At 37.4% G+C, this 16,432-nt stretch overlaps 2 protein-coding genes across 5 annotated transcripts in view; one reads left to right on the top strand and one right to left on the bottom strand.

Annotated features, from left to right (window-relative positions):
* Positions 1–1,343: 1,343 nt before the first annotated feature.
* On the bottom strand, positions 1,344–4,910 carry dkk3a (dickkopf WNT signaling pathway inhibitor 3a). The gene is made up of 7 exons (XM_024295617.2): positions 4,568–4,910; positions 4,334–4,432; positions 4,182–4,241; positions 3,417–3,509; positions 2,349–2,493; positions 2,100–2,256; positions 1,344–1,993 (listed from the first exon to the last, which is right to left on the bottom strand). Exons 1-7 carry the CDS (start codon positions 4,892–4,894, stop codon positions 1,906–1,908), a joined length of 969 nt encoding a protein of 322 aa, XP_024151385.1. The 5' UTR covers positions 4,895–4,910; the 3' UTR covers positions 1,344–1,905.
* A 3,823-nt stretch (positions 4,911–8,733) lies between these two features.
* Positions 8,734–16,432, top strand: part of mical2a (microtubule associated monooxygenase, calponin and LIM domain containing 2a) — a 36,291-nt gene continuing 28,592 nt past the window's right edge. The window contains exon 1 of one of the 4 annotated variants that reach the window (XM_024295620.2): positions 8,734–8,956. The gene's annotated coding sequence lies outside the window, so the exon portion shown is untranslated. The remainder of the gene's footprint in view (positions 8,957–16,432) is intronic. The other 3 variants (XM_024295619.2, XM_024295621.2, XM_024295622.2) reach the window with 3 other exon arrangements.

Genomic DNA, 16,432 nt, shown 5'->3' with positions numbered 1-16,432 from the left:
TCCAGCCTTCCTCAGTCTCACCTCTCCTGGAGAGGCAAGCCTCACACTCTCAGTGACTTTGAAATTTAAACCTCACCCATTCACACAGCTCAGTGAATTAAAAAAAACTCCTCTAACATGCTTCTGTAATGCCCAAAGTCTTGTTGTCTTATGGGTCCTCCCTAATGCTGCTCTAAACGCATTCAGGATCTTCACTTCCACTCTGTGTAGTGTCTCATGAGTCTGTTAGAAGAAGTTCAATGAAACAAAACAGACGGAGCTCAGAGGATCAGTGTTTTCTTTATGTAAATTATTTTGTTGCTCAAGGCTTAACTCTGCTGTGAGGCATCAGACAGACCTGTTGTCTTTATTAACATTTAATTTAGAAAGTATATATATATTTTTTTTTGCACTGGCCGTTCATGTCATTGTCAAACCACTCGTGAATGTGGTGTCGTACTGAGAGGAGGGAGCTCTGGCCGGGTTCTTTTTTCTTTTCTTTCTCAAATGGCACTTCTACCTGCTGCTGCTTGATATACTTGTCACCAGAGGGTGTGGAAATTCTGCTGGACCTCCTCGGTTCTGCCAAGGACTGAATCTAAGCGTCCCAGCCACGCCGGGCATCAAATGCTGCCACCAGCTATTCACTGTAGAAATGCCAAGATCAGAAAAAAAAAACAGTTTTTTGTTGTCTCTTTGAGATATCAGATCCTGTGTGAAATAGTTCCAGATGGTTTTAGAAGTTAATTAAAGTGCTTTTTTTTCATAAACCGTTTCTGCATTTCACATCAAAAACTAGATCTCATAAAACCGCGGATCAAATGTTTCACCTCCACAGACACAAGCGGAGGCACAGATGTTTTTTAACAGCCAAGGAAAGTCGAAACAAAAGCTCAACAGTCCAACGATTTTGGTGCATCAAGTTGTGAGATGTTGCCACTAAAGTTTAAACACAGAAACTCTTACATTTAAAGACCCACTTCAATCATCTTTTGATACATCTCGGTTTTCTGTTAATGATTATGCAGTTTTCCATTCCAACTCAGACGAGGAAGACGTACTTGGATCTAGTCGTCTTGAAGCGGAGGCATCTGAATGGAGCAGAGCAGGGAGCTAGTGGTTTGCTGCAGTGGCGTTTACATCACAGCTACCAGCTTTTTCAAACAGAAGTTTATCTGCTTGTGAGTCATAATTTGAATAAAGAAATATTCAGAAATGCAATTTTTAATCTGAATTTTCTTCATGTATTTCCCTTTATCATCAATGACAGTCAAAAGATGATTGTTATAGGAATGGGTCTTTAAATGAAGATTATTAAAATGACAGAATTATCAAAAACAGAAGTAATCACACCAAAAAACATGTTGAGACAGAAAAAATACTTTTATTAATTCAATTGAAGGCTTTATGAATGTTTCCCATCTCATTTTAGTTTAATTACATATCGAGATCCTCAAATGCCTTCATTTATTCAGAAAACTGTTTCTTGCAACAACAAAAAAAAAAGAAAAACAGTTTTTAAATAAATAAATAAAATAGTTTTTAAAACTATTATATCACGTTTCACCAGTATTGAGAGGTCTGGATACTTTCTAAGACTGAAGCTCTGAGCAGAAAAATATTGACATCTCAATCTTTGCAATAATTCACAACAATTTCTTTCATTTATTTTGCTTCCAAGTTGTGGTTCTCAACTTTTTCAATGTTTTTACACAAAATAATCAGATGAGCATTTATACTTAATAATAAAATAATTGATGTTTAAAAGACACAATACGTTAAAGCTCCTCTAATCCTAGTGACTCGCCTGTACAGGTGATGAAGTTGGTGCGCTGCATTACAGTTTTTAACTAACATAAAGCTCAATGCAAGAACGGTGATAAAAATGCCTGACATGCTCAACAGTTCATTTGAACTAGATGAAGTTTAAAGAATGTAGTCTATTTCAGAGTACAAGGAATCTGTCAGGTCCTCTTCACTGGAGTCTTCTCCTTTCAGGCACATGGAGCCTCGCCTGGCAAACAGAGGCTAACATTAAAAACTGCTAAAATAAAAGCACGTTCTGGAAATCACATTAAAAGAGATATAATATTTAAAGACTGGGTGTTTAGTGTACCTACCCCAGATGCTGGCAGTGAAGGTCTCCTACACAGGGACAGTGTCTCCTCGGCCCCTCATCCTGCACGTCCCAGGAGAGCAGCTCCATCAGGTGGTTGGAGGAATCCAAACAGCGCTCCCGCTCAATAGGCTTGGCCAAACAAACAGGGAAGAGCAGGGCTGAGCCCATCCAAGAGACACAAACACGTGTGTTTTGATGAGACGCCGTGTGTGGAATAAATGAACGCATGAATGAAGCGGATGTGTTTTACCTTTGTGGAAAGCACAGCAGAGCTCTGGGCTGCAGTCGCTCTGGTATTGACAGGTGCTGCCTGCTTTTCCTTTTGTTGCATTTTGGCTGCACTGACCCCACATGCACAGCTGCTCCCCGCAGCACTCCACATCTTTACTGCAGGACTGAGGGGAAGAAACACAGTTTCCTATTTATTTAACTGGGTATTTCTCAGCAAATAGGTTTACACTTTGATGACTAGAACAGAACTTTCTCTGGCAAGTTTTGAAGAAGCAAAACTTACTTCATTCCTACTGCAATACGATATTCTTTAGAAGGAATTGTTAATTATGAATGAGAACGTCAGGTCAGGTGATGGCACACTGCATAGTCACACCTTCTTCATACAAAACCAGGGCATTGTTCCAGTTATTTCCAGTTGGTTTTTCCGTGCACACACATTTTTACTCGACACACAGATGGATTTATCTTCCAGTTCTCTCCACCGCTGCGTGGCAGACTGCCAGTGCCTTCATCATGCATCACTTTTTTTCTCTGCTGCACCAAGTCTAATAAACACATCTGCTCAAAAAAATGCTGTAGAATTACTGGAGGAGTAACAGCATATAAATTTGAGACGAAGAGTCATTTAAAAAAAATGCTTTGAAAGATCAGAAAGAGACAAAGAGCTGTCGTTTAGTTAACCTTGTCTTTTCATGTGAAGCTCATAGGACAGAGTGCTCACCAACAACACACTCCGATTACACTTGTGGACACACTGCAATGCAGTCTAAGTGAAATTCTAGTCATCTGAAGTGTTTGACTCTCAGTTCCCTTTAGTTGGATGACGAAATTTTACAAAAACACATTTTTATTCAAATATACTTCATCCTTTTACTATAATCTCATAAAAAATTCAATGATCTCTTTGGTTTTTGGTATTTACATTAAAAGGAAAGTATCCTTTACCTCGGATTCCCTTAAGCAGGTTAGATGGCTTCTGTGAGGACTTATCAGGCTTATAATACAGATATCACACTAATATGGTAATGAGCACAATTAGGAAAAATGACCTTCAAAACAAAGTGCATATAGGAAGATGACTCACCTCATCAGTGTCTTTACATTGACGACACTTGGAATCGTGTGTGTCATAGAAACAATACCTCTCTTTGCCGCAGTCATCATCAGAAATGCACCCCTGCAAACACAAACCACAAAAATACAAAAATATTTTAGAACTCAATGATCTAGTCCTATTATTGTTGTCACAACTTTCATTATAGATTTTCTTACAGTGCAAAAAGAGTCAATTTTAAGAAAATAAAAAGACTTGTTTCAGGAAAAATGGTCTAATTTTCTCTCTTGCAAGAAAAATACTTATGAAAATGTTTTTTCAAAAGCATAATTTTATTTATTTCTTATTATTTATTTGCTTATTTAAAAGAACTGTTAAAATATTTTTTGTCTTATCCCTAGGATGCCTGTTTTGCTCTGCAGGGAGACGGTTAAAGGTCAGGAGGAGATCGTGTTACTTTTTATAAGCATGAGTGGATTCTTTCTTGTTGTTCAAAGTTATATTAAATATGAGTAATTTCAAGCAAAAGTATCCCCAAAAGTACAGTAAAAGTTATTTAGCCACAAAAATATCATTTTTTTTTTTAATATTTCTATTGTTTTGTAGATGCAGAAGTGGACTCTTTGTTGAAATGATTTTGGTGTAGTAATTAAGGCAACTAACATAATTTCTGATATATTTCAACGGCTGCATTTGCATATTTTTATGCATAGTAAGTTTTTGAAATTAACAGATATTCTCTCTAAAATGAACGATTTATTGATTGATTTAAAGCGAGAAATTGAGGAAACTTACATCATCAATATTGTTCCCAAGTTCACCTGCTTGCACTTCTTCAGTATTATTAAGAGTCTCCTGTGCAAAAGTAAGAAATTCAATTTAACAAATGAATTTTGCATAGTAAAAAGAAGCAGTAACTCAGGTTTGTTTACTGTTTACAGGCCTACCTGGTCTGCTGAAGAGTCCATAGAATCTTTATCAATCAGCAGATCATTCTGATTGATCAGAGGAAGGTTATCCTGAAGATCTCTCACACTCTGGTTTGTCTGGAGGGGACAAGGGAAGGATGAAATAAGAAAACTCTTCCAGAAATATGCTTCAACTGTTGTTTTTTCTTTGAGTTTAAAACGCCGCGTCATGTAAACAATAAGGTGCTGACTGAGAGGGTTCAGGCTGCCTACTTGGGGAGCTGCATCCTCAGGTTTGAGCTGCGGATCTTCGGGCGGCTGCTCCACGCCCTCAAACATGCGCTCTTCCCACGCTCGTCCCTCCGGGATGTGATTGATCCCCGAGTCCACGATCTCAGGCAGGATCCCGCTGCAGACAGCTGTCAGAGCCAGAACGAGCAGGGCGGATCGCATCATGGTCGCGATGGATCTGCTGATGATGATGATGCTGATGCTGAACGCGGAGGAGGAGGAGGAGGAACGGCGGAGGAAGGGTGTGGCCGTGGAGAGCAGACACACCAGCAGCGTCGTGACAGCTGTTTCACAGCAACGTGATGACATCACACGAGAGCACTTCACAAACAGAAGAAAATGATCATACTAAAACCACTCCTATAAGCAAATAATGAAACAAGTTAAACCCCAAATAAACTTCAAAAATGTAAATAATAATTATTCATAGTAAACAATTAACAATTGGCACATTAATAACTTAAAAGAGGTTTGAAAATCACAAAGATGCTCCAAATTCTCCTAAGTCAATAGGTGTGTGAGTTTTAATCGATTTATCCAACCAGATTGATTTGTCTGAGGCTCCAGAGCCACATGCAGCTCTTTTATTCCCCCATTGTGCATCTTTGGCTCTGAAGAAACCTTTATACTTAACTAATAATTAACTAATTAATAAGATTTTTGACATGTGTTTATGCAAACAGAAAGTCTTCGTCAGTCAGTATGATTGGAACATAAATGCGGTTTGAATTTAATGTTTGCATATCTTTATTTAGTCATTTTTTTTGTTATGAAATGAGTGTATTTCATTTCTGGTTCTGTTTTAAATAAATCTAAATCTAAATCTAAAATGATAGTAAAAAGGTTAATTTACTGGTTCATAATCAGAGCGGCATTATTTTATTACAGTTATAGATTTTAAAATAAATTGGATTCTACTAATGTTGTCATGTTTTTATTCACTAGTAAAATAAGAAAAAGAATGAAGGAACACAAAAGTCAATACAATAAAATCTAATGTTTTTTGCATTTTTTTAATCAAAGTAAATCTGCTGCAGCTGGAGGATCTGATTAAACGGAAAGGGACGAAAGGGACTTGAATGCGCAATTATCAAAAGTGAAAGAATTTAAATTTGTTTTATTGTGAAAAACTATAGTGGAAAAAAAATCAGTGAGCTGAACTTTATGGATCTAAATTGTAAATGCTTTGAAATTATTTCTTGTCTACTTGGTTATACACATATTTAATTTACTCTTGATTATCTTGCAAGAAACACAAATAATCTGGAAAACTTCACCTGCATTATTCAGTACCAGGTATTTATCTTTGAGTCACACTGGTGGAGTTTTTGTCTGAAGATATCTAGGATCAATTTTAGGTCAGTAAATCGATCAGATCGGATTGTCCAAAAAAGCCAATATGGACTATGAATCATATTGTCAACTACAAATTATGATATACAGTAAATCAAATCTAGGTTAAAAAGAAATGTTGGAGCTCTGCAAATCATACAATCTCCATTCCAATGAGACTTTGTGTATTTATTCTTATCATCATTATATCCTCCTGACTAACCCTAGCAAAAAGTAGTCCATTTAAATGTGCTACATGTATACTTAGTCTGTTCTAAATGTGAGACAGTATACTTTTATGTACTATCTACGTATTGTAAACTTAAAATTTTCCAATTTAGTCTGAAGAAGCAGTAAACTTCAAGAGTACTATTTTTTGTTAAAAGTACCAGAGAAAATATACTTTGTTATTTCATTTTTATCACCAAAAAATACAATTCACCCCTTCACAGTTTGTACTATTAAAAGAAACTGTTCTCTGTCCTCTTTAGAAACATAAAGGAGTGAATTCAGTAGTTTACAGTGGTCAGGAGATATTCGGGTTTGGAAATATCCTTTACAAAGACCAAATTTGCATTGTTAATAGTCAGGAGGATTAAAAATGTATCTCATTAGGTTTTAAAATATAAAATTTAGTTTAAGTAGCCCAAAAGAGACCTTTATCTTAGCCCATTTCAGATCTCTCTCTGTGGTTATCTGGTTTTAGTGTCTTCCTTTTTGCACACATTTTTGCAGTTCCACTATTGGCCAGAAGATGGCAGACGTGTTACCACTGACAGCTCTCCCTTCAGTTCTCAGGTCTGTGCAGTTTGTTTGCTGTTGCAGTCCATGACCTGCAGGATTACACTTTATGTTGACACACAGTGAAACATCAGCCACAATTATTTTCATTAGTCTGGGATGGCAGACATGTGGCGCCTCCAATCTAAAAAACACAGAAGTCCACACCTTTCATCATCAGTATTACCATTGGAAGGTCAATAATGACAGATTATTAGAGGCAGATTTCTCACGAGTCTCATAGTTTTTCTCTGTTTTTTGGGTAGTAAAAGTTTTGTTATAATACGTTTTATCTAAGTTTTAACACAAACATTTATACATGTAATACACATTTTTAACCCAAACAGACACAAACAGATTTTAGATCTACTCTTCATAAAAAAAATGCTTTTCATAAAATGTTTAATTGTATTGTTTTTTTCCAGTTCGTCCTTGATTTAAACCCTAATCTTCAACGTCACAACCTGAAGAAGTTTATAAGCCCTTTAATTAATCTAACCTTCATCCACAAATGGACTCTGTGCCTATTCAGGAGCCTATAAACTGCAATAACGTTGGTATTGGCCAAAGGCTGTGCCTCCTTTGACGTTGTTGGTTACACCAAATTTGACCCTTATAAGGTAACAAACACAGATGAGCATTTGCAGACATGTGGCCTTTTTTTCATTTTAATAATCGGAATAAACTTTTTTACAAGCAGCATAGCTAACCCTTGTACTTTTCCCTAACTCTGCCAGCTATGGTGTGTTTTAGTATTGTGCTTCTTTCACTGATGTCATTCTTTCTTGAAGAAGGTAATTGATTATACATTTAAAGGGTTTCATTTGAGTTGCTTCCTTAATTTTATTAGCTGGATTCCATATGCAAAAAGTCATATATTTAAGTGTACTGCAAACTTAACCTTTACTAAAAGGGAGCCAATAGAATGGATGTTTACTTCATATTGATATACAGGAAACTTAAAATGCTCCATTTTTTTTTCTAAAAAAGTATCCATTCAAATTCCTACACCATCCATACATGGGCTACAGCCGGGTGGGCAAACTTTTTGACTTGTGGGCCACAAAAGATTCTAAAACTTGGCAGATGGGCCAGAGCAGGAGCAGATGCTTGAAGTGTTTTGGGAAGCAGCCTCATATGAGAAACAACATGGAATCTGGACAAAAACATTCTTTTTTTATTTAAAATTTGTCTTTTGTTCATATTTTAGTGCACCAATTGGTTGATGTCTTTCAGGGAAAACCACACACTTACGTAGAAAAACTGTGTTTGTTGTTGTGTTGGAATGACAAGAAAAATGACTAGCTTGAAAAACACAGATGTAGGTCAGAAAAACAACAAATCTGCAAAATAACTTTCTGCACCTTCACACAGATCAGTTTGTTTGTGGTGCATCATGAAACAGCAGAACAACATTGACAATAATACATTATTATTATGGATAATTTATTCCAGTGTGGTGGGCCAGATTAAGTTTATCGGGTCACATGTGGCCCCTGAGCCATAGTTTTCCCACCCCTGGTCTATAGTATACTTGCTTCTATACAAAAAACTTCAAGTGCACTACTTTTTGTTAAGGGTTCAACCAATATTTTATTCTGTTAACATTCACACATAAAAGTATTTTGAACAAAACAATCAAATACCTGGGAGATATATGAGGGTTCCATGTTTTGATGGAGAAATGCGTTTTTAAGTTTCCCCCTACAGCAAAAAGTAGTATTTAAGTGTACCAAGTTAGTAAAAGTGAGCCAATATATTTATATTGTAAACTTTTAAGTGTTCAAATTTCGTATATGTCCTAGTACAGAGCATGGTCTGTACTTATACTCATGAAATACACTTCAAGAGTAGTACTACTTTTTTGCTAAGTGTCGTCTTTAGAAGCATTTATGAAACAAACAATAAACTAATGCGCATGTGTGGCGTTTCTTCTCCACGGTCATTTCCCAGCTTAAACGGGTGAACTGAGTTTCAACATAGTTTCTGTTGTTTTCAGACGGATGGTCGAGCGTGACGTCATGCTGTAGTTCCTAGCTAAACTCAGGCAGAGCCGCCGCGTGCCCCGTGGTGTGAGTAGTTGTGTTTACGTCGACGGTGGGCTGTCGCGCGGGCTGTCTCGCGGGCGGTGGCAGCACTTCTGGGGTGTCTTTGTAGCGCCGCCCACTGACAGAACAAACTGACTGAAGAGGAGGACGAACTCACCGTCCCAGAAGACCTTTTCATTTTTTTTAACTACACACCGACACCTGACAGGAGGTAAGGTCACACTTTTCGTTATTGTTGGTGAGAGAGTTTACCCGAGTTTATTAACGTCAGAAAATGTCAAACCGGCAACTGTTCCTGAAATTTAAACCTTTGATCCGGTGAAAGAAAGCCTTCTGTCTGTCTGTCAGAGAGAGACGTCAAGTGGATGGAGTTGTCATCCGGGTGTGATTGTTTTTGAGGAATCATCTGAGCAAAGTTTACTTTTTATCACCAACTCATGACTTAAAGCGTTTTTTAAGATTGCCAGACGTTTGTTCTGATAACACAAATGTCCCCACTTGCGTAAAAGCAAATCTATTTGCTGATTAAATCCACAAAATCCCATTTATTTCTTTACTGTTTAATGAATCAAAATGAGTGCAAAGACAAAAGTTTGAAAGTTTAGGTTGCCTGCAGTCCAGATCAGGACATCATGGTGCAAATCCCAGCGTCAGAATTCTTTTCAGGCTTTGCATGGCTCACCCCCTCCACCTGCTCAGCAGACTGTAAATAGCTCCCGGACTGACTCCTACTGTAGATGGTGGAGTGAAAACATGCATGATAAAGGGAGGTGTGGTGGAACTGTCATGTTGCTGAATGAGCCTCGCTGATTGACAGAAAGTGCTGGCTTGACCATGCTTTTCCTTTAGCTGGATAAACTGGAGATTCTTGGTTCACACCGCAAAAAAAGAAGAGGAAGTTCTTCTCTAAAATGTGTCCCACTTCTGCTTGATGATTCACAGTGACTGTAAAATGATGCATCCTGATGTTTTCAGGATCATGCAAACATCCAGCTTTGTTTCCACTATGAGCAACCATTTCCCTGCATGCTTTACATTTGGTGAATATATAACATACTGAAATAAAGCCAATTGGGTTTTGCGTCCAAACTGTGTTCATGTAAAGGCCGTCTAGCTTGGAATGTGTGTGTGTTTATGTGTGAGTAAAAGAAACTGGCCCGAAAGAGTCACTCAGCAACATTACGTGTGCTGCAGGAATCTTCTTCCCTGTAAGGGTTTTATTTTGAAGTCTACAAACAGAACTTAAAGGGCAAACAATAGATCTTAACACAAATTCATTCACCTTAAACATATTTATTATAATGCAGTAAATGTTGTGCATGGAGAGTTTTGTCATTATTCATGCCAGAGCATAAAAATCACATCCTACTGATAAGTTTGTGATGCAGCATTCTTAAACCCACATCATAAATATTTATATACTTTGAGGCGTACGTCAAACCTCAGAGATGAGGCAATGTGATACTGTCAAAATACACATCTTAACCACAAGATTGAGCTTTAATTATGGATTATTGTATTAAAATGAACAAAAAATCCTATTATTTGCCTAAATAAATGAAGATAAATACATTTTCAATCTAATTCAACTGTAACATTTTACAACAAATTTTAAATAATCAGTGTTTTTGAAGTGTTTCGGAGCCCATGCAGTGATTTCCCGTTTACTCCATATCAATCTTTATCTAACTGTACAGAACTTTGCATGATGCTGAATTAGGTTTAACCTGTTTTGTATCAAACTGTGTGATTCAGAAAAAAATTGAAAATTACTAAAATGACACCGTAAAACTGCTTAACTTGCTTGATTTGTCAAAATCCAAAATCCAACAATTGCAGAGATTTTATTCCAAACGAAGCTGTCTCACTTTGCAAAATGAGCTGGAAGTATTGAAGTTGCAGCAATAATAAGGTCTGGTCGTGACTCAGGAAGTACTGAACAATCCAACAGGAGGAGATTATTTTGTTTGCATAGTCAGAGCCAGATTTATTTATTTATTTTAGTCTGTGGATCATTTTGATCAATAATCAGTCTTTAGAAAATAACAATTGGAAAAACTTTTGTTTTACCATCATGGTTTGTGAAGTAAACAAATATTTTGTCATGTTAAGATGGAATGTAGTGGTACAAGCTAAAATGTAAAACTTTGGACAAAATACTTGGCCTCAACATTTTGTTTATTTTCAGAAAATCATTCCACCAAAAACTCCTGAAAGGGAACTCTTTCCACTATTGAAATGTATTTACTTTCAGCTAAAAACGAAGCTCATACCCTTTCTCTATAAATTGTTGTGTTTTTAAATATTCATTTTTATGTTTCATTATGCAAAACATGTTTTACGCAAAAAATGAAAAAAAAAAACAAAATTGTTTTATTATTTTTATTTATTTTCCCAGCATTTTCTTAGTACAAAACAAAATTACAAAAAATAAAAGCTGATTTTTTTTGTGCATGTTCATTTTTGTAAATGTTGACGTCAGTTCTGGTTAAAGGTTAAGAGATAGCAGATCTTCCTCAGAACAACAGTTGGTAGAATCTCAGTGTATCATGAGAAACCAGTCTAACAATGCACCCCAACCCTATTGACATTACTATGCAAACCTCCAACTGAAGAAACAATAAAGTCTCATCTTTTCAGTGTTGCTCCAGGAAATAAGCTTTGACAACACATTTTTTTTACGTTTTTTTTTTTTTTTAGCATTTTTAATTTAACTTTGCATGTACATAAAAAAAGAAGTGTCATATTCAGACTGCTATCATGCAGCAAGTAAAGGCCTTTTATGATGGTGCACATTGAAATATAAAAGTGATGCCTCTGACCTCGTCTCCTGTCTGTCACATGTTGGCTACAGATGACAAACATTTATACATAAAGCTCTAAAATACCTTTATTTCACTGACAGGTATTCTATTGGTTCATTTGATGTCCTTTTTGGACATCATGGAAACTATGTGTATATATTTTTCCATCCAGCCTATAAAACAGTTGAATTCTCTCTTCTGATAGTGTCCATTGAGGGTTATAAACTTTCGCCTTCCTCTTTGCAGCTTTTGCTTCCTCTCGTTCTCAGGAAGAAAGTGGTCATGTGTTAGACAAAGGAGATGGAAACTCACAGGGGTTGGAGGAGTGTGTGGTTCCTTATTACCTCATAGTTCAATGCTGATGCAAAAAAAAATCAGCAAAATGTACAGATTTAAATTCAAAATAATCTTTATTTCTTTGGGACACGCAGAGGTTTAAAGGAGCTCCAAACAGCTTTAGGGTGTTGGTTAAAAAGTTCCGTCTCACTCACTTAAAAAAAAAGAAAAAAAAAAGCTTTGAAATATCCCCTGCTCGTGCTTAGAAATCACAGGGGTTAAAGATTACTCAGGCAGCCCTCTTCTGAGCTTTGATCTGTGCAGGAAGCCAGACTCTCTCTGCAGGAAGAGTCAGGATATGAGGCAACTCCAGGAGCTCACACACTTTGTTGCAGACGCGTATTCCTTTGACTTCTTCATTCTGCTGCACAAGCAGACCCAATGATGCAGCAAGCGTTCAGTCGTTTCAATATTGACTAGGAAAACAAAGGGTTTTTTTGCATTCAAGATAATCCAGAAACACTTTTAAGAGTTACTTACAGATTAAAGAATTCCACGAAAAAACTTTATTAATCTCCCAAATAGCTTAAGACATGTTCATATTTATTTTCTGTTACTCCTTGCAACATGACTACTCTGTTTTAAGCCTGGCTTAAAGTATTGTTGGTTTACATAATCTGCTGTTCCCACTAGTCAGTAATGCTAATAAACAGCCCCAAGGCCCCTCTGTAACATAAGAACTGAAGGCATGTTTGCCTCATTTGATCCACATTTATAGGAGTTTTAAGTGCAGGAATTAGGATTATTAGAGTGGTAAAGTTCCAAAAACTCATCGTTTTATTTGAATACATTTTATTGTAAGCAAAAGACCTTAACACCAAGGACGTTTGGGCCTCCCTGTGCCCGTCCCCAGCCCGGATAAAATACAGGGTTGTGCCAGGAAAGGCATCAGGCCTAAAACTCTCTGCCAAACCAAATGTAACAGCTAATTCACTGTGACGGGATATGCTGAAAGGTGAACAACAACATTTATTGTTGGGTTAATTGTTTCTAAGATTCGTCTATTCAGGTGTGACTGTATCCTGTCGTCCCCACATGAATCCCTGGCCTGTGAGCCACGTGGTGCTGCAGGTGTCTGCTTCTGTTGTGTGTGAAATAACAGCTCTGTCCATAGAAGCCGTCTGACATTTGCTATTATCTGTCAGCCAACTGCCCCGCTCACTTGACACTTCCTCTTTGTTTGGCCCTGACATGCAGCCAGATTACAGAGAGCTGAGATAACCGTGTGCGGCTCTGGGGCCTGGCGAGGGGCAGAGCCCCCGGCCTGAAACCGCAGGACTGTAATGTTTTCCAGTGCGCTCTTGTCTGCTTATCAAGCCTGCGGAGGGTTCCTTCCTGGTTTTCTTCTGTCCTCTCCGTAATTATTGCTCGCCCTCTGTGGACTCAACAATATGTGAATTTCCCAGCACTCCCAATGTTTTGCTTGTGATGTCAGCTTTCTTTTGTGTTCTGATAGCCCCGAGTTATGTCCTCTGTACAAACAAATGATGGAGCTGCAGCAGCTATGTGATATGACTGCAGTCATATTACAGTTTTGTCAGAATCGGACGTAAATGGGAAATTTCCGTTGTCACTATATAATACTCTTGTGTGGAACTTGAATTTCCCTTAATGAATTCTTTTATTTTATGCACAATCTTTTAGTTTGGAGATTATTTGAATCATCAATCATAACCTGACTAGAAAAAGTGGGATATTCTCAGCAGTTTTTTAATGTTTCTTCTTTAAGTGTAGATCATGACAGCGGAAACTTTAATAAATAAATAAATAAATAATAAGAAAATTGGGATTAGTTTGTTTAAGGAACATCCACATTGTGGTTGTTCTGTGAACTGACTTGGCTCCAGCTACTTTTGTTTAAAAAATAAAAAGCTGAAACAGGAGGTAATGCCTGTTGCCTTCTGGGTGTTGTACTTTTGTCTTTCAGAGGAAGGTGGCTGCTGTTTTAGAAAATTTATTCTTCTCCATTACTGGCTCAATATTTTTAAATACATGTTTTTTTTTCTGGCATCACTGGGAAATCAAAACGCTTCTCTTGTATTAAAAAAAAAAAAAAAACAAACTAAGAAAGAAAGCATCCAGTAAAGTAATCTTAGCATCACTGGTTGTTGATCTAAACCCTGATAAAACATATTCTTTGACCACTGTTCTAACTTTCAGTTTTGGTGTCATGTTCAGACAGTGTTCTAGTAAATATTGTCACTGTAGTGCTAGCTCCTAAATATTTGTGTATTTTATCTTAATATATTTTAGTGTAACAAAATTAGCTGCAAGTATTTTTACATTTTAGTTTATTTAGTTCAAAAATCTATAACATTTTCAAAATTTTGTGATTGAAAAAAGAGCTGACATAGAAAGAAAAGCAGTTTTACTCACAAAGCCCCAAATGAACACCAGTTCATATCACAGAAATGCAACATATGTGACAATATACTATTTTTAAACATCTGATAAAACTATAATAATCCATAAAATGGTAAAAAATACAGTTAACCCAAAAAGAACACAAAAGCAAAAGTCAATTCATGTGGATGTGAGTTTATGTGAACTACAGAACTCATTTCTGATGTTCTTCTGTGATGTCAAATGAATGAAAGCATCACTAAAAACACATCTTTAGTTTGGACTTACAAAAAAGTTGGAGAGCAAAAAAAAATGATTTTTTTTTCTGTTTCCGTGGCGTAAATACCATGAGTGGATTGCTAGCATTCCTAACATTGGTCAGTTATCATGGTCTCAGAACTGAAACTTGTCTCAGTAAAGCTGTCTTGGGTATCTGTTGAACTAGTGATTGCCGAACACATTTCATTCCAAAATGACGGGTCATTTTGAAGTACAATAAGGGCACATAGGCAAATGTAACTGACGATGCATCAGTGTGCATCACTGCACAAATTTGTCAGGTGTGATAAAATTCTTCACGTTATAGATGATCATACAAAGTCATTGAAAAGGTAATCTCTGTCTGTCCATTACCTTCTCATTTCTCTGCAGTGCTTCATTCAGTCTGATGGTTTTCTGATCATTTATGTGCCTCAGCTGTGATGTGTGTGTTCTTTCGTTGTCTGTTATTCATTATACTTTTGCAGCTGCTCCGCAGGCTTGAGCTGTCTGCCCGCAAATGACTTTCCATGCTGTCAGATGAAGTCATGAGGCTGCGTCAGAGACAATGTCGTTTTAGTGCCGAGGATCCACTTGGATTCAGAATGGTTGCTGGTGCCTTTTTTTTTTTAATTGGTGCTTGGTGACTCACACTTGACAGATGGTTCCAATGACTGTGGCTTTTACCACTTTATTTGGGCTGAATGCAGAAGCATAAGTTAAGTTCAGAAGTCAATGTGTATGAGTGGCGTCCATTTGGAAGGATTTGTGAGACCGCATGGTTTCCTGATGCAGAGTCTGCATGCTGAGTTTCACTTTAAGATAAACCAGAACCCATATGCTTTTTTCATGCAAAGATTTATCTTCTTGATATTTTTTCTTTAGGGTATTGACATATTTAGCTATTTGACTGTATACGAGAACTGGACTGAGTGACCCCTCCCCCATTTTTGGTCCCTTGTTGGTTGTACGTCCATAGAAAAATGGAATGTACCAGTTAGGGTGGAGCTACTGTCATCACACGAGGAAATCCATTGATTGGCAGAAAGGTCTTACAACAACAGCAAGCATTCGACCAGCGCTTTTCCCGACTCAGAATGTTAAAGAAAGTAAAATTCTTTGGATTATTCTCCCCTTATTCGTATAGACCAGATACACACATAATCGGTGAGTATGGAGAACTGCTGTAGTCAGACCCCACATGTGCCTTGATGCCCCAACGCTCAATGGAAACACTCACTTGAACTGCCCAGACCATTCTAAACCAGTCCGGACCGCTTAGTGGAAACAAGGCATTAGTTAATGGGTTTAAGCCGCAGCAGTACTGGAAAATATATCTGAAGTCTGTCCTTGGCTATGAAGTCTGTGAAGCTGCTCCTGAAATAATATGCTACACATCTGGGTCAACATCGCTTCAACTAGAAGTCCTAACTTCTCCTGCTCAGTCAAGACCCCACACAGGCCTTTAGTTGCACCTCTATCCCCATATTCATTGTGATTATGGCAACATTTCTCAAGTCGTAGATCACCGCATGCAGAGGTGGTCCTGCAGCTAAAGGTGCACATTAAAACTCTTGACATACCCAGTGGTAAGGGCCCCAAAGGGGATCAAAGCTGATATTTCTTTCTTGGACTCAAATCTGCCTTCAAGTGTTATGACATCAAAACAGGATGCGAACACAAGACCAAACAGAATCTAGTGCAAATTCAAGAGCGGATTTAATCCCCGGAGCAAATGCTGCTGCACTTGGAGCAGCATTCATATCCTCTCAACAGTCAAAACACAAACATTTAACGACTCAGTGATTATTGGATAACCTTAAAAAAAAGTGTACAGCTCTTAGTGTGTGTTAAATTTCTCTTTCAACCTCTGAGCATTCTGTTGAAAAGTCCTCTGGGAGATTGGGTGTAACAGTTGCGGTGACAGCTTTAGATGAGTGTTTAAG

Source organism: Oryzias melastigma, linkage group LG3, assembly GCF_002922805.2.
Source record: "Oryzias melastigma strain HK-1 linkage group LG3, ASM292280v2, whole genome shotgun sequence".
In the NCBI taxonomy this organism is placed as follows: domain Eukaryota; kingdom Metazoa; phylum Chordata; class Actinopteri; order Beloniformes; family Adrianichthyidae; genus Oryzias; species Oryzias melastigma.
The sequence above is the reverse complement of the archived record's forward strand: the minus strand, read 5'-3'. Positions and strand labels throughout refer to the sequence as shown.